At 31.8% G+C, this 25,279-nt stretch overlaps 2 protein-coding genes across 7 annotated transcripts in view; one reads left to right on the plus strand and one right to left on the minus strand.

Moving 5' to 3' along the window:
* The first annotated feature begins 5,936 nt into the window (after positions 1-5,936).
* The window catches only part of LOC130441914 (uncharacterized), a 125,674-nt gene continuing 106,331 nt past the window's right edge, over positions 5,937-25,279 (plus strand). Inside the window, exons 1-5 of one of the 6 annotated variants that reach the window (XM_056775788.1) lie at positions 5,937-6,232; positions 6,887-7,103; positions 7,374-8,413; positions 18,781-19,159; positions 24,355-24,800. In XM_056775788.1, coding sequence (XP_056631766.1) covers positions 18,781-19,159; positions 24,355-24,800 — 825 coding nt within the window. In that variant the 5' untranslated portion in view covers positions 5,937-6,232; positions 6,887-7,103; positions 7,374-8,413. Of the gene's footprint in view, positions 6,233-6,865; positions 7,104-7,373; positions 8,414-18,780; positions 19,160-24,354; positions 24,801-25,279 lie in introns of all 6 variants that reach the window. The other 5 variants (XM_056775792.1, XM_056775787.1, XM_056775791.1 and 2 more) reach the window with 5 other exon arrangements.
* On the minus strand, positions 14,869-15,857 carry LOC130441915 (uncharacterized). Its single transcript, XM_056775794.1, has 2 exons — positions 15,792-15,857; positions 14,869-15,731 (listed from the first exon to the last, which is right to left on the minus strand). The coding sequence occupies exon 2, from the start codon at positions 15,654-15,656 to the stop codon at positions 15,249-15,251; it is 408 nt and encodes a 135-aa protein (XP_056631772.1). The 5' UTR covers positions 15,657-15,731; positions 15,792-15,857; the 3' UTR covers positions 14,869-15,248.

Below are 25,279 nucleotides of genomic sequence, written 5' to 3' on the forward strand. Positions count from 1 at the left end.
AGAATGGCAGCTAGATGTGCTCAAGAAATTCTTTGCCTAATGAATGATAACGATGCTTTATTGATTGAAGAAAACGACGTAGACACTGAAGATGCTGTTGATTTGAGTTGATTTATTAAAGATTATAAATAAAAAAATAAAAATAGCTGTTATCTTTTGACTATTTTTAAATATGTAGAAATAATCTCTAAAAATTTCAGGGGGAGGGGGCTCTGAAAATGTGACAACATGTGAGAAGTACGGGGGAGGGGTTAAAAAGTCCTAAAATTCATCATAGATTGCCCCTTTGTTCCTCAGCTCTTTTTAAAATTATAAAATTTTACTAAATATATCCGAAAATATCGATTTTAAAAGTTTCATACAAAAAATGAATTTCTACAAAAAAGTTTGCATACGTTTTTGCGTAAACCTAATCTGTCTCCGCACAAAGGGGGATGGCTAATGCTTTAAGCTGGTACTACCCGATGCGTTCAACATGTGGGCCAGCATTAGCGTTCCAACGTACAGCTGAATATTGGATGGAAGGCCGGATGTAGTGCTGCAACTACGTTATGCGTTTGCGCCAACATTCACCTTCCAACGATTGCTATACATTGAACAAATGCTGGAACTTACTAAAGAAATTAAAATGTAGCAAAAAGTGATGATCAGGATAAAACAGATATAAAATCTTCTAAAATAAACTGGATGATACTGGCAAATTTGGTTTTTCATACGAAGCCGTAGCATTACGCACAAGACGATGAGAAATGTGTGTAGTTGTTGGCTCCAACTTCGTACTAGTGCTAGGTACTCCTTTGACGCTGGTAAAAAAACCAACTTGTACAGTCCCACGTGAAAATAGAAATTTATTAGAAATATATTTTTATTTTAAGGTGGAAAGTGTTTAGGGACTAATTTCAGGAGCTTCTTCCCTCTTTATCTCTTGCGAATTAAAATTATCAAACGTGTATTACAAAAAAATCGACGCCATGGCCTTGCCAGCAGATGGAACGGTTTTTGCCTTCTGTGGAACTGGTTCTCTGTTTTCATTTCAGCATACTTTTAGTCGACGATCATCCAGTACTGCTTTGAGGTTTCTCATTTCTGGGGTCTTCACCTCATTTGGCCGACCACTGCGATGCCGGTCTTCTCTGGTCGTACGGCCTCGTTTAAACTCTGCTAACCAATATTTCACTGTTGATAACGAAGGAGGAGTCTCACCCAGAGTAGAATCTAGTTCAGCTTATTGATTGGTTGAGCTAACGCCTACCAAATAAATGTATTGTATCATATAATGATGACAAATTTTTTCCATGTTTCCAAATTCATTGAAAACGTTCACTATTGATAACAGCCAAACAAATACTAAACAGAGTGGCGTCTTCAAACTTTGCTGTATAAATTGTGTGCTTTCTAATTCAGTGGTATTTTTCAAGCAACTACTGCCATCTCGAGGTCAGGCCAGGTACTTCTAAGACCATCTTGGTTGTCGAAACAAACTTGGAAATAAAATAAGCAGATGTTCCAGAAAATTCAAATGTTGTCCAGGAGTTATATGCAAAAATAGATGAAAATGGAGAGTGAGAGATAGATAAATAGATTAGATAGATAGATAGAGAAAAACTATCGGAAAAGAACTGCAACAAATAAACATAATATGGAAAGAGGCTATGGAAATAGCGAAAAATTGAAAGAACTTGAGAGCCCCATTAGAAAATTGGACGGAACCCACACAATAACGTATCACAAGCGACGTCATCGTTTTACCACAGCTGCTGAAACACTTTGCTGCAATTTACAATTTTCATAGCACAGTACACACAATAAAAAAAAATTACCAAAAACTTAGAAGTTTTGAAAGCCTTGGCAATAATATGAAGCTGAAGTCTATAGGTTTCCGATATCTAAGTACAGAATTTTCGAATTCCATACTTCCATACAGGGTGGTCACATCCAATTTGTATGCTTGATGCAATTATTCGAACAAAGAATTACGAAAAAATATCAGAAAGAATTTTAGTTGCTTATTGTAGTGAATCTGTTTAAAGCTTAGGTATAGCCTTGGTCTTTCATGATTTAACTCCCTGTAAAGGAGACAAATATTTATAAACATTCATAACGAAATTTCAGTCTATGTTTGTGTATAATATGCGACTTGGGAACGTTCAAAATGATGGACGCTAATTAGCTAGATAAACAAACAACTGATTGTATTAGTTGCTTGATTTCACAGCTACAATTTTGGAAATACATCCAAACACTTTAGTTATGATCATTATGTCACTATAACTAGATTTTTTTTTATAAAATTAATTGACTTGTATCTCCTCAATGTTGTTTTAATTATAACAAGTATCGATGTAATAATCAGTTTTATTTTTCACGAGCTAAATTTGTGTGTAGTGAGGATAATTTATCAACAATAATATCGAGTTAGAATTTTGTTTTTATTGATTACAACAACTATGAAACAAGCTTGGATTAATTTGAAGGACGACGAAAGTAAGTTTTTTATGATATGCTCATTTATAAAAAATCGTCGCTTATGTTGAACCACTCAAATCGACTTGCATAACTGAAATTTTTTTTAATTATATTTTTTATATACCTAAAATATAATCAATGCCAATGTGTGGTTACGTTTGATTTAATGTGCTAATAGAACAGTCACATGAGTAGTAATTTTACAAAGACCAAACCCATATTATTAAGTAGTAAGTATACAGCGTTGAACAAAAATGTAGATCATAATTTAAACTACTTAACGATTATCAAAGGTAGTGATAATATATGACGGTGTATAAAGTATTCTCTGGTATGCTATATATCTATTTGAAGACCTTCACTGACATACCGGGGCTAATTTTAAAGAAACGTTTATAATACTCATTTCCTCGACAAAAATAGTCAATTTTGAAGTAGTCTTTGTAACCCCGGTAAAGGTGATATCACGCGGTTCACTTTTCGGATCATTCGGATGAATGATTACTCTTTTTTTTCATTCCACACTCACAAGATACACACAAAATGACTTTATCGCTCATTTCCTCGAATATGTCGTCAAACGAACTCGAGTGAACGTTTCATTTTTCGTTTATTCGGAGTGCGAGTGCTTGATGACGAATGCCGAAATCCAACATCACTGGATTGGTTCATTAATAAATTCATTTATCACTTCCAGTAGCATTTAATGCCTAGATGTTTCATTATTAATAAAAGACAGAAATTAATTAAAATTGAACCGTCTGATATCACCTTAAGGAATCGAATTGCCAAAGAAAACGTTCGTTCAGATTTAAAAATCGGCTGATTCGGCGACTACGAACCGCCACTACGAGGTAGACCGACCATTTTGTCCTCATTATTTCTTGACAACTTGAAACAAATTGGTTTATGAAATGAAAAATATGATTCATAAATAAAAGTTTCAATTTTCTGAGCACGTAATTTTGCAACGGAAAAATCACATGTTGGTTAATTTTTAATTAATTTTTTCCTACTAATGCCCAAAATTCGTTTCGGCAGCTATAGAGAAATTAAACGCAAAAAATCCGAGCCTCTTACATGCTTCCCGTGAGGGATATCGCTGTTACTAACGACTGGACGGACAAAACGCTAGGAATAGTGCATTTTTATGTAAAAAAATACGCTGGAAATTGCCACTAGAATATAGAAATTAGTCAGAAAATGCTATTATTAAACGGATTGAACTTCTTTAATTCCACATTATACAATTCATCTCTCGTTTTGTTTGTGGGGGTGTTTATAGATTATACACTAAACCGAAAGAAACTTAACCGAAAACTGAAGAAAGTTGACGATACAACCAAAGATTTCAATCGATTAAGCCAATTTCTTTCCAAGCTGGACATGATTCAAATCAAACTGCGAATTTACTCTTATTACAGGCATGTTTTAATATATAGTGTGGTTTTAAAACATGAAGAAACTCGACAACAGAATGGTTATTATGTCGTATCGTTAATCTTAGATAAGAATATTTACGAATAAGACATACGGCAACCCAAACAGAAATATAGTGTACTCGGTCGAAGGGAGTCGTCCATCAATCACGTATGTCTTGAGTATCTTTTTAATCCCTCTCACTCCTGGTGGGTGGGTTTTAGACTACCTTTTACCCTACCTAAAATCACGTGACTCTTCTTCTTGCGACATTAATCTCAATGGTTTGGACACAAAAATATTTATCGGGGAAGCTTTGTGATGATTTACTTTTAGATTGACTCAATATAATAGGTACAGGGTCTATATATCTCTTACTCTTCAAAGAGGTGCAATTTCTTTGCAGAAATAAACTGAAGGTGCATGTCGCTCCTTGCAATTTCAAATCCGTGCTCCTTTAGCATCTCTTGAAGGTCAATAAGTGTACGGTAGCTGCGAACAATCTTTCCGCAAAAGCCACGTGTTCCAGACGTGGACGACATAGGGCAGAGCGCACCTTAAGAAGACAAACTACATTGGGATCGTAATAATAAGCAAGTTTTATATTCGAATTTTTTTATAGCTTATGTGACTAAGAAACAGAAATATCGTGTGTTTGGTTGAAGGGAGTCGTCCATCAATCACGTGATGTTTTGAGCATATTTTTCATCCCTCTTACTCCTGGTGGGTGAGTTTTAGACTACCTTCACTTCCTACCAAAAATCACATATCTTTCACCCTCCAAAGTGGTGCAATTTGGAGCAAAAATCTGAAGGTGTATGTCACTCCTTTCAAGTTCGTGCTCCTTTAGCATATCTTGGAGGTTAATAAGTGACGGTAGCTGCGAACAATCACCAAACACCAAACATGGCCAAATCGACGGGTGTTTTTAGCAATTCGGGTTGTTGCTCTTCCAGACGTGGATGACCTAGGGCAGAACGCACCTTAAGAAGACAAACTACATTGGGATCGTAATAGCAAACAAATTTTTTGATAGTCTATGTGACTAACAGTGAAACTGGTTCTTCTTTTCTAGTTTTTTTGTGCATTTGTCAATTTCTTGGTGTAGTATCGTTACATCACGCCTCATATTTTTACCGGCGCCAAGAGAATTCCTAAGAGTAGCAATTGGAGCCAGGCAATAGTCTCGGTGTGCGGGGAAATCGTTACCTGGCAACAGCGAGCTTATTTATACACGTGATATTTCAGTGTATCCCCCTATGATATTTCTTGTTGCTTCTCCGGTATTTCTCTCCCTATCGGCCCTAAACCTAGTTTGATACACACAACGTAAATAAATATGACTGAGTTGATTCTAAAAATGTCGTCTTAAATACTCCTTGCTCAAAGGGAAAAAAGTAATTAAGTTCCTTGTTATGTGGCGCTGTTTATATAGGACAGACATTTCAATATAGATTAAAAAGTCATGATACATAAAGCCAATAATAAACCGTAAAATTCAAAAATCCTTGAAACATAATCAAATACCAGAGAATTCTTAGAAATATTTCACATACACAGAAAGGAAAAAGTTTCAATGAAAAAAATACTTAAGCAATTTGAGTAGTGATATAAAAACTAAGAATAAAAATCTTTTCGTATTGTTAAAATAATGATATTCATATGGAAGGTGGTGTATTAATTCATAAAATTATGAAAGTTATTAATGTAATATTATATTTCAACGAAGACTTAAATTAGTTTGAAACGTCTATTAAAATGCTTTAATAATTAAAACGGACATAAAATCAACTCGTTTCTTCAGCAAACGAATATTACATGCGTGTTTTAGATGCAAGCCGATCAACTATTTTTATAACAAATGCATTGTATATTTTTTATTATAAAATAACTTCATCGCAGCGTCTACGTGTATTCTAATGATCATATTTCAATTTGGTTCATAAACCACGCTTACAAAAATGTAAAATCGTAAATAAATTTATTTTATAGTTTTTCAGAGAGCGCAGTATCGCTTTATAGAACGAGATTAATTCGATTAGTTAAGCTTTACAGTAACTAACGCTTGTTGTTTAGATATATTTCCTTTGTTTTCGAATTTCAATACAGTTTTTAACTTCGGGCTCTTATCAAGCAAGAAAATCCGAAAATTATTTCGAATTGGCAACGCCGCTATGACCTAGAATAAGGAGCGCCATTGAACATTTCAGTTGATTCTGAAATATTCTGAAATAATCGACTTTCATGAAATATCCGCGGAAAGCTACCCTAAAACCGCGCAACGTGAGTGTATCTTTTAAAAGCTAGTGGAAAAAGTGCCCATTTTTCTTTGATTCGTTAATAAAAGGTCATCTATTTACGTAACACATATTTTTTCCTCGTTGATTTTGCACACTATAAACTACTTCAACTTGTTTTGCTTTTTGTATTATAGCTATATTTAGATTTTTAGCAGTAGTTGCAAAATATTTACTTCGATTTCCTTCAAATCACATTTCAAAACAAGATTTTTTTAAAAGTATATATAAGCTTATTCACCAACAATTTTAGGACATGTTTATTGATTATAAAAAGATTATATTGCAAAAACAGAAAATAAAATAATAAATTTCTTGATTTGAATATAACATAGCAAATAGATTATAATATAAAACCAATAAAATAAATTCAGTAGATGTTTTCAACGACTGAAATAGGTGACACACGCGGATGCTTTCTATTCTAGTAACAAAAATTAATTTGCTTTATTCTGGCATCCAAAGTCATTCTACTTTTTGTTTGAGTATGTTTCTGGTTCAAGTCTTTATAACTTCAATATTCCTATTCATATACATCCTATTGAAATCCATCTAAGTTTTCGTATCTCTACTTTTGTTTTTCTTAATAGCATCTTTATTATATAATAAAATAAATAAACACATATACATTCAAACAATTGTGATCTTTTAGTCGTTAGTATTTTTATTAATATTTTTTTAAGCCAACGGTAACAAGTTTATAGGTGTGCAAAATGTGAAACGAAGTCAAAGATAAATGAACTAATCTGGATGAATTAAAATAAAAAAGTATTAATAGGCCTAAAGTAAAGTGATAAGTCAAGCTGCTCTGTGATTTTTTACATCTAAAATTATGTCGTTAACTGTTTTCTGATCAAAGTTTAAGGAATATCAAAACGTCGTCGTCTCAAAAAATTACGTGGCTTCGTCAGCCACGACAAGGTAATCTTTTCATTTTTAATAGAACGCTATAATTAATAAGTTATACAAATAGTTATTAAGGTATTCATGAAGGTATGAATAGTGTAGACTCTGTATCAATTGAACATTAGACACTACCAATTTTTATAAGGTAGAAAATTCAATGAAGAAACATTAAATCCCAGTAATTATATATATCAAAATTAAGTATAAGACTAATAATTTTACTCATTACTACAATGGCATTTATATGCTTAACTGATTAAAATTAAATTGTTTAATTTTATTTAGCCGGAAGTGGCTCAGTTTCCGTCCGCCGTTTTAATGTGACTGTGGTAAACGACAGCGATAAAGAATGTCGCTTGGATTCTTCATCGCCGGTCCCACGTCATCGTGGTCAACCATTTGCAAGTATACCAGAAGACCATGCGTTAGATTCCGACGAAGAGTCTCAAATTGAAGTTTACAAACCTAGACATTCAACAAATAATAGCAGATGCGCATCTCCGGCACCTTCGTGGGATTTCAGCCAAGATGAAAGCAGTGAAAGTGTTGTAAGTAAAACTTTTCGAACTCTTAAATGAATTAGAAACACCTGTGTCTACCTAGATATGAGAATTTTTACTAATTTAAATCCGGAAGTATATGATTTGGCGTGATTGCTTTGAACAGATGGTAAACACTTGGCACAAATCCACATATAATGACAAAGCTGGCAAACTATTACCGTTCGAAAGTGAAAAATCATATCGTTGCTTCCTAATAACGTATCAAATTTATTTCTACATTTTTACCCCCGCATCCACTTTTTAAAAAAATTTTTCAGTTTTCAGACTTACAGCTACAATGGTTTTATTCGCTTTCTAAGCGTTCTGTTGAGTTTTGGAAATACTATATATTATGTTCCTTTACTTCAACTATATAAACTAATATATAGAAGTGTTGGTTTATTAGTCACTGCTGTAATAAATAATCAGCTGATTGCGATACTGTTGCCGTCTATGTTTGTTAATGTGAATCACAAGTTTCCATCAAATGGAGAAGTAAGGAAATTCTTGGAAAATCTTTTAATTTTTAACAGCTGTCACTTTACAGCATCAGAAATTAGTTTTCAAGTTTTTTCATGTCTAGTTTTCGCTAAAAATAGGTGATTATCTACACAGTATTTTAAAATAAAAAAACTTGTGTTTAAAATTGTGTGAAGTGATATGTAGTAGCAGATTTTAGTGATAATAACAGTAAGGTGATTTTTTGTGTTAAAAAGTGGTTTATGTAGCTATTGGAATGTATAACGCATTAATAAATGCAACAATAAATGTATAGCACCAAAGGTAACCTTCAAAAATTTCATATTTTTTATATATAGATTTAACGCTCATTGAGAAGCACGATAGTTAATTAATTACTTCATTACTAATGAGTTACATACATAAACGAATATATTTACTTGCTTAAAATTTAAACGTAGAAAAATCTATGTGTAAAGCATGTTTACTTATTTCTCGCAGTATAGGTTAAGATATGAGAATAAAATAATTGAATATTTAACAGAGATTTTTATATTTAAAGGAGTTTAAATCAATAAATTATATATAAAATTGGTTATTTGGTACAATAAGAACATCAAATTTTATTTAAATAAAATTACTCATGCTTCAACATCAACTTTATAAACTTAACTGTTGATATTATTCTGACACCTACTTATTTATGAATATTATTATAAATGATGCAATCGAATGAAACATGATTATATTACTAGCATTAAGTTTCAAGGAAATGATAAATTGCTATAAAATCATCAGAGATTCTTCCAATGTTTTGAAATTTTATTTTTGGAAACACATTTACTTCCATTTTCCTTATCAATAAGTATCTACTTACTTTTTATTGTGTTCTTACTAGTATCATTACTCATTTACAGTAGTTTTACTGTGATGTTACCACTTTTTTATCGCCTTTTGAAAATATAAGAATAAAAATCATTTCATATTTGACTACTTTTACAAATGCCATTGTCTGTCTTTGTTTTATAAAACTCCTGAAATAATTTCTTGACTAAAACCTATTCAGTAATTCACCACAAACATACTTCAGTAAATTTCAAGTCAGAGTATAACCATTTTAATGATAATCTGAATACATAATATTGCTACTCAATTACTTACATATAAAACTTAATTATCTTAATCTTGGATATAATTTCACATATTTCACTTAGGTAATTGACTGTAACCAAATTTCTACTAGACAAAATCAGTCATATAGGGATAATTCAGTAGAAATACCTGAGGGGGGCATAGCTAACAATGAAAATGTGTTTCTACCATATAAATAGATTAGATAATTAAGAAACCATAACTATGTTCCATATGTTTGCAATACAAATAAGAACATTAGCCAATTAACTTTCCTTAATTATATTGCAATTTTAAATAATGCTAACACCTGGCTAGATTGTGTACTGTTCTATCTTCTAATGAATAAAATTATTACGGATGTCTTCAACAATGCTGTTTTGGGGATGAAAGTGTTCTGATATTCTAGAATATTAGTGAAATGATTAATGAGTATTGAAAATAATAAATAGAGAGTTATTAAATTATTTTAAATAAACAAAACCATAGGCTAAGGAGGGATTAAAAAAATTAAACCTAGAAATTGAAAATTGGTTAATTTGCAGAAATAGAAAATGAAAATAATTTTCAAATATATCTAGTTAATACTCAAATAAATAATTAACACAGACTTTTATGAAGTTCTTAAGTGGCCCCTTTTTGCTTGATGAACAAAATATAATAGTACCATATCAATTAATTAAGAACTCCAAGAATTGATGCAATTATAGTTACGACAACATTTGATATTTTATTAGGTATTTACAAAACAAACAAATGTGTTATTATTTTAAATTAGCCAACTGTTACACAAATGCCACATACCATAACTACAATATTCCAATGACAAATGTATACATAAAGATAGTCTCTCTCTTGACTTGGGTAACCATAATATACATGAATTATGCTTGTAAAAACTTAGTCCAAAGTTTGCTCATTTGCTAATTAGCTCAATTGAAAACATTGTCAACAAATAACATTTATATTGCACTATTGAATAATAGTAGATAAATATATCTTCTAATGGTTTGTAAATGATTTGGCTACAAAGTTAATTATGAATAATCCATTGATTTTTCATTTTAGTGTGTTATTTAATTTTATAATTGAATATACAGTGCAAACAATATTACTTTTTATAAGATTTATTGACTTAAAGCTCCCTAGAATATATATATCATGATTTTATTATTTTATTGATAAACAAGAATGACTACTTAACAAAATAACAGATTTAACAGTATGGCTACTATCACATCATTTCTTATTGAATTATTGAATTATATAATATCCTTCAAATTATATAATATAACTTCTCAGCAAAACAGTTATGATTACATCACAATTAATATATTCACCAACTATAACTAGTTAAAAATGAAATTATTGTATATCCATTAGGACATATTAGTCTGTCTTTTGAAAGTTGAAGGTATGCTGCAAAAAATTAAGTGAAATAGGAATCTATCAAGTTACTAAATATATTTTTAAATATATTGTTGTGCCTCTATAAACAGTTTTATGGCAGTAGCAAAAAAATGTATATTCAGCTGAAAAGTTAAACAAAAGGTTTAAAGATTAAGTTTAAAGAGAATTAAATGCCTTGATGATAAACCATTATCAGTAATTTGTAGAAAATTCCTTCTGCAATTGACCTTCTATAAATAATATCTAAGTATGACTGTTTACTTTTTGTTTGAAATGGGATTAAATGAGTTTTTTCATAATTTCTCAAAAATTTATTACTTCTTAATATACCTATTATCCCAACATTTATATGTTATCAAGCAAAAATATCACCTTTCAAACATTATTTGTTTTCAGAGTAAATAAAAGAGCTGACACCACTTGTATGGTGGAACTTTTTGAGAAATAACTTGAACAAAGTTACAATAGATCTTGTCTGTCAATTTCATCTGCTGGACTTGAGCTATTGTTTTCTAAATTTGTGCACAGAGAAACCTTCACAAATTAGTTACAGTATTTAAACATTTAAATTCAAAGTAAAACTTCAGTAATACTGAATAATGGATGCTGTAGATTATAATGTATAATCATATAAGCAGATTTAATTCCTTTTGTAAATGTTATTACCTACCTGGAGGACCTGTTATTAAAAAGTTCAAAATTAGCATTCATTATTAATTTTTTTGTTTTCAGTTTTATTTAGTTACTGTTATAAATAATGTGTTCAGTTAAATTAATACAAATCTATGTTGTATACTTTGTTTTTCATTAAATTCATTTAATCCCTAACTAGAAAAGACTTGCGATACATTTGGACAAAATCAGTCATAACAAAAAGAACATGGATTAAAACATGTTTTAAACAAAATGTTTAAAACATACCAACCATGGTAGAAAGTCACTAAATTTTTCATTTTATAGAGGATAAGGTATTAATTTCAATTATTTTACATTACTTGTCAATCTGGTGGCACAAATTAAATAATTGTTTTTGGTTTCTTAGATAATATAATATAATTATATAATATAACAATAAACAAGATAAGACTGGGACTTGTCTGTGGAAATCCAGAATGGTTGCACTGAATTCCCTGTTGTTTGAGTGGAATTTAATTTGTTGGTTTGTAGTGTACCTGTTGAGTCCTGTGGGTGTGGTTGTAACCAAAATTATAAATATAACCAAACAGGAATCAGTTATATTTTATTCGTTCTGTTCCCCAAAAACTATTTGCCAAAAACAAAAGGAACGACATAAAGATAATAGGAACTTTTTGTGAGCAGAATAAAAAAAGCAAAGAAAAATTTCCCAGTGAATATTATAAAGAATGAAATCACTACAAATTTACTAAAATTTACTTTAATAAGTGTAGTTTAGATAGATAGAGGGAGAATTCGAATACATTTGGAGGTTTTATTGAATTTCTCGATGAAGTGGGAAGCCAAATGGCATGATACAAACACTTCGTACTATGTGCTCATTGGCCTACAATGCTACTTATGAACTATGATATCCTCTAAAATGTACTCATTGTGAATGAAGTTGTAAGAATGAGAATCTTGGTACAAGTTGCAGTTGATTAAAATTTATAATCTACAGAGTGTATAACTATCGTGCTTCATAAAATTGTAATATAGATATATAAAATGTGATGTCTTATCATCAATTATTATTGCATTAATTTAAAATACTCATCCATATGTGTAAGAAGCATTAATCTAATTTTTCCATAGTTTATGGACATACTGTAAGATTAACTTATCAGAAATTATTGTATCCATAAACAAACAGGGAGTTGTTATATATATATATATAATAAATTATTTCTGAAGCTTTATCATAAATCAAGCCATGAAATGGCATGTCATGTCATCATCTATTAGTACCCATAAAAATTAGACAACACAAGTGCAAAAAATAGTATTGAAAATAGGTTAGATAATTTATTATGTACAGAATTAAATTATTGAGTAGTAAATGGTATATTGGGGTGAATCACACACCAAATTTGATCTAAATTGAAATGTACATCACCTTTCAAAAGTAAAAAGCTAAAATTAAATTAAACACAACAAAGTCATCCATACCTGAATCGTTATTTTAAACGGGCGTAAGTCCTTTTATTCGATTTTCAGGTTTTGGTGGTTTTGTAGTCTAAATATCAGAATACATCGATTTTTTTTAAAAGGGCGATTTTATCACGAGTGGAGATGAGTCAAATCAGATTTTAATTTTTGGTTTATATTAAAAGGGCGCAAGACCAAAAGAGTTTAAGAAGTCATAAGTCCACTCCCTTTATGGATTTTGTTATTTAATTTCTGGACTTTCGCCTGTTATCTGTAGCCCTAATGCTCTGCTCTTTTCTTAATGAATACTTAAAATCTGTACCAAGCTTCATCTGTTCAGTGATAACTGTTCAGACCAAAACAAAAACCAAGCATGTCAAGGTTCTGCTTATAACTGACAGATTCAGATCGCTTCCAGAAGGTCACTCAGTATTTCCCTGTTCGCGGCCACAGTTTCCTCCCGTGTGACAGGGATTTTGGAAAAATATCTAAGGCTTTGAAGAAATATGACCGCATTTTTGATATTTAACTGACTGACATAATTTTGCAAAACTCGACACGTTTAATAAGTTCACTGTTCATGAGGTTACATCATCTGACATAGTTTTAGATTTCAAGAAATAGCAAAATAGGTTTAACAATTAATCGTGTATATCACAAGAAACAAAAGGAAAAAACGCAGATAAGAAGGATAAAATGTACTTTCAGATTAGTACTCTCTTTATGTTCATTTATGAATCTAAGTTAAAAGGAAGTGTTAAAGGCTACCCTACAATAAATGGTATTATTCGTCATAACTTTTTATTGACTAAGACAAAAGCAAATACTCTCTCCCTACCTTCGGTTAAGGCTTACCAAGGTTGAGTGCCAATAAAAACTGCAAAGATGTAAGATATTAAAAAATTGAGAGCCTACATTCCAGACGAACATCGGGGATTTTTCTCAAGAGAATACCAGCGATTTCGAGGTTGAAGAAACCAACGATGACCCATAAATCAGAAATATGGCCTCAAATTTACATCTTTGATTTTTTTTCCTCTTTTAAACTCATTTAAGTAATTTCACTCATCTTTTTAGTAAATTAGAAACATCTTACAATGGAAATAACTGTTTTAACTTGAAATTTAATGGTTTTCCATCTCCTTGCAACTTAATTTTTTTTAAAAGAGCGATAGTTTCACATTTTTGAGCTATATAACTAAATTAACGATAAAGATACAATTTTAAAATTTTGAATCCTGTTGTAAATTGAATTTCTTTACATGTTGACATTTTTTATAAATGTTTCAAATGAAATATTTTGATTTGAACAGTTTTTTTAGTTTTTAGAAACTTTACTTTCTTGGACTTACGCCCGTTTAAAAAAAACCGATTCATTCTATGAAAATTCATGAAAAAATGAACCAAAAATGTAAAGTAAAATATCACCTGTCTTAAAGTGTCCATTTTTTAATTTTATTTTATTCTCATTTGATTCTTTATAGTTAAGGTAAGAGCAGTAAAGCCATACAGTGTATATCTATAACAGACACTTTCTAATTTGATCCCCAAAATTGAGAAAACTGTAATTGTCTCCATCTATCTCTAATAGGATGTATTTACCGCGTTAATCAATTGACTTTCCGCCATTTAGTGGAGTAAACAATACATGTTTGAGTTGATACAGAATCTTAAAATTCAAATTGAGAGTATATTCTACCCCCCGTCCCAGCCCGCAAAATTATTGCAAAGAAAAAAAAATATCCGCCGATAGATTTTCAATTGCCCAACCTATTTATATTATCTAATTAATTTGCCCGGTGTTATCTTTCGCAAAAAAAAATAATAATGATGGTCATTTTTTTTTTGATGATTCTAACTTCTCTGCCTCCTTTATTTAGCGGTAATTGTAAGTTATCGAAGTTGTAAACAATTGCCCCCGAGCTCAACTAATTTGCCCCATTCACTAATATCATAAAAATTCATGGGTTTTTTTTAATCATCAAAAAACATAGCAAACAAGTCAATTAACTCTGTGCTCTCCGCAGTTCGCGTACTGCGCATGCGCAGCAAAATAAAGGAGCTATCACGGTGTAAATATTGAATTCATAATGGTGCAGTATTAGGTTTATGGTAGTCAATATTATTAAAATTGTCTCTACGTAAACAGGTAAAGAAAAGTATTTTATGTTATTTTATTTTTGTCGTCAAGGAAACTGCTGTTTTTTAAGCGTGCAGTGTATTGCGACGCAAAGTGCGGCCGAATAGATTTATTGAGGAAAAAATACACTCAGTTTCAGTACAATGTCCTACTATTTTTATATAGCACATTTTATCATCAATGAAGTGTCTATCAAAACTATAAGCACAAGGTAACTTTTGGCTATCCCAAATTGACTTTCTAATAACATCAGTCCAACCCTCTTGTAACTGCTTCCCTGTCTTTCCGCTCTTGTAAACTTTTCCCTTAGGACTAATCTTAAACCATTGATCTGAACTAACACTAATTGCAAACACTAGCTGCTTCCCCTTAACACTAATACATTTTTGAAAAACAAAAGTCATTTTTCACATCATCAAAAATTTGTCTATTATCTATGCTTACGTCACTCAAACAAAAATCAAGATTTTCATCTTCTTCTTTATCTTCGTTTTTCTCCTCTTTTTCTTTTTCTCTCTGTTCTTCTTCTTTTTCTCCTTTTTGAACACCAGCATAATTCGCAATACCTTTTTGTTCTAGATAGTAACTCAAAATGCCATGTCTATTTTGCTCTACCATTTTGAACAAATTCAATGGCTTTATAGCATTTTTTAAATTTTCACAAACAGTTAACCATACTTTATCGTTCCTATTTTTAAGAGTAAGTCCTTCCCTAAAAATATCCACTTGCAGTAAATTTGATTTTATAGTTCCTGGAGAAACGGCAGCTTTTCTTCCACCCATCTTCAAACTTAATGGTTTAATTGTCTAGCATATAGAAATTACCTAATATAATTTGTTTAATCGTTTAAATCTTCTCTGTAACAAAATGACAGAAATTATTAAGAGTTCAGAAATATTTTGCGATATTTAACTTACATGAAAATATAGTATCCTTTGAATTGTTCAATCACATTTTCATTTGCATCTTTAACTGTTTACGTAGAGACAATTTTAATAATATTGACTACCATAAACCTAATACTGCACCATTATGAATTCAATATTTACACCGTGATAGCTCCTTTATTTTGCTGCGCATGCGCAGTACGCGAACTGCGGAGAGCACAGAGTTAATTGACTTGTTTGCTATGTTTTTTGATGATTAAAAAAAACCCATGAATTTTTATGATATTAGTGAATGGGGCAAATTAGTTGAGCTCGGGGGCAATTGTTTACAACTTCGATAACTTACAATTACCGCTAAATAAAGGAGGCAGAGAAGTTAGAATCATCAAAAAAAAATGACCATCATTATTATTTTTTTTTGCGAAAGATAACACCGGGCAAATTAATTAGATAATATAAATGGGTTGGGCAATTGAAAATCTATCGGCGGATATTTTTTTTTCTTTGCAATAATTTTGCGGGCTGGGACGGGGGGACGGTATATTCTCTTCAATATGTCTAGAAGTAGAGATCAGATAATCGATATAATGAATATTGAGAAGAATCAAAAAAGGCAAATTGCATAACAATCTAATGGTTTCACCTCCTCTTTATAACTATTCCATGAAAAAATGAAATGATTCTGAACATTCTTGTCTTAAATTATAATATGAAAAAATCTGTTGATCCATAATTAGCTAGATAAATTCAATAATAGGTAGAATCAAACAAAATTAGTCAGACATACACAGTGGTACATGAACTAATAAATAAAAGAAGGCACTAGATCTTTGTAAAATCTGATGGAGTTCGAAGGTAATATTCCTGAAAAATTAGTGGAAAATAGGGATACTATTCGACTATCTTTCTTGATCAGTTGATCCTACAGTATGTCCATGAGACCATTTTACAAGATGAAAAAGTTTAACAAGATTGTTGAAATACTAGTAGTACTAATAAGAGATACACAGACTCAATATTCTTTGATTGGAAATAGCGGATTAGGGAAATGAAGAAATAGGTAATTGAATTTTTGCCATATAATGACATAACTAAAAAGTGTTTTGTAAATTTTCATATTGAATACCTTTGAGGGAAAACAATATATTTAACGATAAAACAATTTTGTTATAACTATTTCATTCTAAAACTAAAAATTATTGAGATAAAAAAATGATATCTTAACCATAAATGATGTACATTGAAGTTAGAGGAGCAATATGAGTAAACAGAAAAAACAATAAGCGGGTAATTAAATGCCATATTCCGAAATTTTCCACGATGCAGGTTTTTCAGAAATTGGCTGTTCTGATAACTAAATAATGTTACCAAAGCAATTCAAGCTAAATGTGCAAAATCAATAGAATCCAATTATAAATGCTCCGTTTTTCGATGATAGAAAAAATCTTTTTTAGACGACGCCATCTGAAAGTTGTTCATTCTGTATTCATTTATATACCAAAAGTTGCGTTTTGAGTGTTCCATGTAGTGAAAGTGACAGTTCCTTACTGCAAAACACTTTCGGGACGCTCTGGAGTAGACAATTTAATCTTAAATGTTACTCTAGCCACTTCAAGTTGACAGTTTCACTTCGATGATTTTACATAACCTTAAAGTTTTATTTTTCTGAAATGAAGAGATGAAGAGCTAGCTACTCGAATCCACGCCACCTGAACTAACGGAAGAAAGCAATGCGGCCGTTCTTAATTCGTTGCCGGATAAATCTCGTGAAAGGTACGAAAAACAGTACGAGCTCTTTATGAAGTGGTGTTACCAGAAAAAGGCGAAAAACCCAACGGAAAACGTAGTGCTGGCTTTTTTTAAGAACAATCTGAAATCTGGAAAAGTTTTACTTCATGGTCTACAAAACTTTAACCAGAGAAAATACAATAGAATTCTTGTTACATTCTTATGCGTCGTCTAAAAAATGTTGTGTTCGCCGCGGCTGAAATACTACTTTGTTGGACTCGACGTACAAATAACTATTGTAAAAAAATTCTTTTCTTGCATGGAATCGGCGACTTTCACGCCTTATTTTCAGAAAGTACGTCGCAAAAAATGTCTTTTTCCGAGTTTTCTCAACAGAACAATATTATTGGAGCGGAATTATGGACTCATGTGTTTCAGTGAGAAATTTCGGAAAGTAATTTTTTCCGTGACGTCTCCGAAAAATTCATCTATTCTGCAACAATTAATTAGCATTAGTCGAGCACTTAATTATTCCGGCCTTAACGAGTATATAATTCTTCCCCAATGATAGTTTTTTACTGAGAAAACTCGGAAAAAGTTAGTTCTTTCGTGATGTATCCGAAAAATTCATTTTTTGTCGCAGCATTTAGATAGGTACCTTATTAGAGAGGAAGAGAAATGCTTTATTGTCAAAAAATTGTTCCAATTTATAGACAAAATCTTGTAAAAACTGAAACACAAACATAAAAATAACTGAATAATGATACAAATAGAATAAAATTTCAATATACAGAAGAAAACTATAATAAGGAACAAAATTATAGGTAATAGAATGTCTCTTTAACTATGACTTGTGAAAAATAGCAATCTTGTTTATTCTTGATTTAAACTAAAGTTCAACCATAGTTTTAGTTAAATCTTTGGTTTTACTTAGAACATTTTAATAAAATTTCTTGTAAACGATTTTGTTTATTTAGGACCTAACAACGCTACATAAGTACAATTCCTCGCAATAATAGTGTTCTGCTGAGAAAACTTACATAACTTGTTTGCCACGTCTTTTTCCGAAGAATAGAATAATTTTTTTACAAAAGATTTTTTCTATCCTTGAAGCATTCTAGTTTCATTATCTATTGATTTTGTACATTTAGCTTGCATTGCTTTGGTAACATTATTTCGAAGTTAGCAGCACAGCCAATTTCTCAAAAAATTGCACAGCGGAAAATTTCGTAATGTGGCACTTAATTAGTTCTCAATTTTAATAATAATTTTAATTGAAATGTACCTTTAGATGGACACAGATGTTACCCAACAAACGAATTCTGTTATCGGAGAACCTCAAAATAATACCCATTCCATCGCTGGAACATCCAAAGATACAATAAAGCTTAATCCGAAAAAAGAATCTGAAGATTCTTGTTCGGAAGAAAGTGACGTTGAACCAGATCTAATAGAAACAATAAATTACAACGTAATTTCATCTATCGGTGGTATGAAGGATTTAGTACCTGAAGAAGAGCTTAGCAATACATTCTTCCACAGATATTTTAGTAACCATAGTAATAGTTTACCTTCTAAGATGACAATGACGTCTAGAAGGTTGTCTCAATGTAGAGAGGAGGACGAAGAAGAAGAGAAACGAGAGCCCTCGAATATGTCTACGATATCTGGTTAGTATTAAGGTACCAATAGTAATTCCAGCACTAATCTTATTAATATTTATCTTCGTTGATGATTTATCATTCATTACTTATTTACTGATAGGACTAGATAAAAAGATGTTTTTTTTGTGTCACTGTCAAAAAAACTTGATATATCTGCATCTTTATTAATGCGTAAATGTAAACTTTTACTCACTGCCAAAATGAATATCAAATATTCCTATTTGAAGGATGTAAGTCAATTATTAATTGAAGATTCATCATACAAAAATTTGAAATAATAGTTTATAGTTAAGCTTGAACAATTACTCCTAACATAAAATCCCGAACATGTTGCTGCTGATCTGAAACGTTAAGCTGTGTCCACACTAGGTCGATCAACACCATTCGACTTTGTCGCTCGACAATGTCGAACTGCGAACCTGTCGCTCGACTTTGTCGAACCATGTCGTGTCGAATCGAACAGAACCCTAATCAGGTCGGCTTTTTTTTGAGAGGCAATTGGGTTACGCAAACGAGAGAGAAGTTAGACACTGTGTACGGAGACTCTACACCAACATTCACGATCTAGTCATGTGGTTGTTTTACTTAGAGGGATATTTTGATCAGACGAGGACGTTATCGTAAACGTCTATTTTGAGAAGAAAAACGGTTTAAATATAAAAATGATTATGAGAAAAACTGTCTTGTTTATTTGTTAGGCTGAAAACTTTTCAGACAACCCTCGTATGTCGGTTAAGTTAGTGGCTATTTTGTTCAAACGACTCGTCGTACACAATTTTGTAGTTGATACAATTCAGTATGTACTAAATACAAATAATACTGTTAACTGTATGGAGCGGTTGTTGATTTTTTATTTTGCCATCAATGCAATCGGGCTTTTTATTTGCATCATTTATTTATTTCACCATAAAAACTAATTATCCAAGAAATTCTAGCTTTGTTAATGTTAGTTTTACGAATTCAGCTAATTTAATGGGTATGGAATTTATTCTGTATAATGAAAATACAAATTCTGTTTAAATAATTAAAATTCCAAATTGCAAAACTGTTGAATGTAACAGACATCCATATAAATTATATAAATATTTAACTAAATAATTTTGTAAACATTTCTCAGTTTCATTTATAATGTTTTAATAAGATTATTGCTGGATATTTCAGAAGCCAAATAAATTAAACGAAAATAAAATTTGCTGTTAATTCATCCCATTTATTGTACTGTTAATAAAATATTCATTGTTTTATTTAATAATGCCATTATGTCCTTGTTAAGCCGAAATTGGTCTATTTATTTTAAAATATTCTTTCAAAGTACCCTATTGTTATAATTTTTGATAAACAACGAAATTATTTTCCCCGATAAATCGTCCTTTCTTCACCTATTTTTTAAAATTAACGATTTATCAAGAAAAACAATGAAAAGATAAAGAAATTTACATATTGTTTCGATCCTTTAGAAAACCATCATCACCATTCTTTTCAATTTAAATATTTCATGCATTACATCTACTTTGATGCAAAAACATCACATCGTTCACATCGGTAGGGTTACAATACTGAAAATGATGTAAAATAATCATTCGTATTCTTGAAAATGGTATGGAACTACGCAAACTAAACATCTGGTAACAGACAGAAACTTAATTTTGTCTTTGGTGGTCTAAACAACTTTCCTCGGTCCACATCGGTTTTCTAATAAATAATTTTAACGTGAATATCGGTTTTGTAACCAAATTGACGGATATCAAATGACAGTCTTGTTTTCATATATACATAGGGTGTTTCGTAATAGCATTCCAATCTCTATTATTCTATAAGTAAATATAAGGAAGAAACATGGTATAACAAAACTTCCAAAGACGCTTCGTAAGTGAGTTATAGTGAGCGATAAATTTCGCCCGTATTCCTGATCCACCAATAATAGGGAGCCATATTGAATGTCTCGGGTCTGATATTGTCAACAATTAAAAATATAGCTTAAATCTAAAATATTATTACATTCGTAAAATGGAAATAAATATTTTTTTTAATATTATCCACTGGCCTACATCATTTTGGTTTTGATTTTTGTTGAGGTTGAATATACACATCATTCTCTGCAAAATTAAATTTTCTGTTTTATTTGAAAATTTAATGCATTTATTTGGTATTTAACCAAGTTATTTTACTCCAAACGTAAAAAAGTGTATTTTGGAGAGTTTTTTGTATTTAAAGTCAGTTAACGTAAAAACTATTATAGTTACAGATTTGAGACGAAATCTATCGCTAACTATAAATCGCTTACGAAGCGTTTTTGGAAGTTTTGTTATACCAACTTTTTTCATTCTACTTACCTATAGAATCATTTCCCGAGAGATTGGAGTGCTATTCCGAAACACCCTGTATATATATGACGATATATGTATGTAAAATATTGGGCTTACATCCATTACAGATAATGAATTTCCTTTCATGCTACGTGGATTCATCTTTTGCGGTGTATCACTCCGCTTTGAGTTTCCTTTGTTCACTTTCCAACCTGTCATAGCTTCTTGCTCGTTTGCTACCGCTGCAATATCCTGCATTACTTGTTGTTTCTATCGTGCTTTAGGTCGACTTCTGTCCTATGTCTGACACTCACTTTATTATCTTCCATATCGAACCATTTACGCCTTTGTATCTTTATCATGGTCGCTATATCACCCTCTTTCACGTCGCTCTTTATCTCGTGATTCATTAACCTTCTTGGGTATCCCCCATTAGTTTTGATGAAGTCCTAATATCTTCTTTAAGATCTTTCTATCCAATAATAGAAGATCTTTTTAGTCCTTTCTCGATAAGCACATGGTTTCAGCTCCATATGTAATGATTGATCTAATTCCTGTTCTGTATATTGTCGACTTTGCGTTTGTGATCAGCTCTTTTACTCTTCAGAAATTTCACATACCCACAGTACACTCTATATTCAATTATTTGCCTCGCTCATTGTCACACACAAATCTTTCACTTTCTGGAATCGGAATCGACCCAGAATGATCTCACTCTGTTCATTTGACCTTCTCTTGGATACCAACACGTACTTTGTACTCTCAACGACGTTTATCTTAATTCTTCTTTATTAGATTATTCCTTCGTTCTCTATATCCGTGTCTTAAAACTACATTCGATAGTGGTTTTTCTTTATTACAGCTGTATCCAGTAAATACAAATGTAGTACCATCACCTTCCTCATGATTGTTGATTTACTAGTGACAACATCTTATGCGTGAATTATTAAGTTTCTTATGCATTTGGTACAGGAAGCTAGTGTACCTCTATAGGTAAAACTATCCTAATTATATGCATTTGGTATTCATTATTAATTATTTAATCTTTAATTCTTCCGATTCTTATAAACTAACTGTTTTTAACTATTCTTGATTCTAGCTTTTTGGTCTCTGCTATTTGTTCTATATAATAAAAATTGTTACAGTTTCCCGTTTTGCTTTCTTGAGTGACTTGGTTCTACATCTCTCCTTGAACGTTTATCTTATGTGACTTGTCTCTTTGATTACTTCTGCATTACTTATTTGTATTATTCCGTCAAAATAGTATACATATTCTATCATCAATTTTTAACCAAGTGATTAAATTATATTGGATTTGATGATGAAGAATAAAGCTTAAATATGGATTTAGGCATATAGAGGAAATTCGACGTCCCGGTTTAACGTAATCAAGTTATCGTCCACTCTACCGATGTGAACATGGATACGAAACGATTTTATAATACACACTCTTGAGCAAAAAATCGACTCGGGCGACACCCCTGCAATCGCAAGTCACTGGCAAAAAAACAGCACGAAATTGTATTTTTCTTAGCAAAATCTTGAAACTTATTGTATTAGCTTCAAAATGATGTAAAATATTATAATACTTCTTATTCTAACAGTCCAATAATATGTTATGATCGGTAACCACTCTTTTTATGCATGTTTACCATAGTGCTAAGCCATCAAACGTCAACCGGTTTACATCTCCGTTAATAACAAACAACAATTCTACCCGAAATTGGACATGAGTGATGAAGCTGTTCAAACAGTCACCCTATTTGGACAAGGACAGAGTCAGCGAGAAGTGGCTACTGCATTGAACGTTAGTCAGTTTCTAGAGTTTACCGTTTTTACCAAAAGAATGGTAACTTATAGAAGACACGGTTCCTGAAGAAAAAGGTGCGCATCCGAAAGAGATGACCGATTAATCGTCAGCACATGTCTAAGAAATCGGACCCTCACTGGTGTTCGAGTCCAACAAGAACTCAAAGTAACGCGAGAGTGACTCTGAGTGGTTGGAGGCCAGTTACTGATCGCAAATGAATCCCAGCCCTCCGAGCACAGTTCGTCTACGATTCGCCAAAGAACATGTTAATTGGACTAACGAAGAATGGGGCTCCGTTCTCTTCTCAGACGAAAGCAGAGTGTGTCTGCTTGGTAGCGATAGAACAGGACGAGTCTACAAAAGTCCTGTAGAAAGATTCCCGTAGTATTCCACAAAACAAAACGTTGCTTTTGGAGGAGGTTCTGTGATAGTTTGGAAGGATTTCAATGGAAGCAAAAACCGAATTGGTTTTTATTGAAACTGGCAACGGAGCGGGGGTATTCACAGTTAACTGATACATAGAAGAAATTTTAAGGGATCACGTCGTTTCGTACGTCAGTTTCATCGGCAAAACTTCATCGTAATGCAGGACAATGGCCGTCGCGTCGTCCACATACTGCCAGCGCGTAGCTCGGACCTAATTTCTATCGAGCATTCTTGTGATGAATTTAAGGGAATAGTTCGGGTTAAAAATCCTGCACCAGCCACGAAATTGGACCTCAAAACGGCGCTCACTGAAGAATGGGATAGTATCGAACAAGATCGAGTTTGATATTTTTTCTTTACCAAAAAATAACTCAATTACAACATACCATTCATTTTAAAGCTAAGACTAATAGCTTAGAGGTGCTAAAATCAGAAAAAGATCGGTAGCTACAGATTTTTTGCTAGAGACTTTTGACTGCGAGCGTGCGACTTGAATCGATTTTTTTGCTCTCACGAATGGAGTTTTATTGTAAACATCCATAACACGTCGTTTTTAAGAATTGATTCTGCAAAAATACAACCAATTTAGGCTTTTCGATAACTCAGTTATAAAGATTTTCTTCATATATATATATATATATATATTATGTAATTACTAGGTAGCGATAAATCACTTTCTGAGTCTTCGAGCGGTTCGAAAACGTCTGTGATAGATACTGTCAGTGGCCCTACCCACAAATTTGTGATAACGAAAACCAAAACTATTAATGAAACCAAAAACGAAGAAAAGGAATCCAAAAGTGAAAAAGAACCTAAAAATGATAAAAACGAGAAGAAAGAATTATCGGAAGCTGCTAAGATTTTTGCCAGAAATAAGGAGTATCGTATGGCCAATACAGTATTAGGTGTGCCTTCACAAGACGCCGCCAGACCTTCGTTACGGTCGATTTTTAGATCTCCTTTACAGAGTCCTCATTACGATTCTAGATTTTTCGATTCTTCTTTAATTTCCATGAAAAGCCAAACTTCTAGTAGTTCAACTTTGGACTATGTCGGAAGCAATGAAGATGTTTGGGTTAAAATGCCTCCCAGTGAATTGAAACGCGTAAGTAGTGTTATATTTTTCTACGTCGTCGATCATATTATTACCAATCTAGAATCCCACCAGTATAAGATCCGAATGGAAAACATCCTTCACCAATCTATTTACTAGATTATTTTTTTCCTTGTATTTCGACTCAATGTAATACTGGTATTCTCAATTTCCAATTTTCGTGTCTCCTATGTAGCCTATGCTGGGTTCAGAACATCAGCCCACAAAAAAGCTGACGAAATTCGCGTCTAGAGACAATTCGAGGGTTGCTACTTAAATTTTGAAGTTTCGAGCTAGGCATATAAAAATAAATATTTATAATTGGATAAGGCTTCATTGTTTTTCAAAATCTTCTCTATATACTTTTGCATACGTTTGAATCAATTGTGGAATCATTTTTTCCATTGTAATTGAGCTACCCCCAATCCTTGTGGTTTGAACGCATCAACAGCTTCTTCAGGTATAGTAACACGTTAACCTTGCAATTTATT

This window comes from Diorhabda sublineata, chromosome 3, assembly GCF_026230105.1.
Source record: "Diorhabda sublineata isolate icDioSubl1.1 chromosome 3, icDioSubl1.1, whole genome shotgun sequence".
Classification (NCBI taxonomy): Eukaryota; Metazoa; Arthropoda; class Insecta; order Coleoptera; family Chrysomelidae; genus Diorhabda; species Diorhabda sublineata.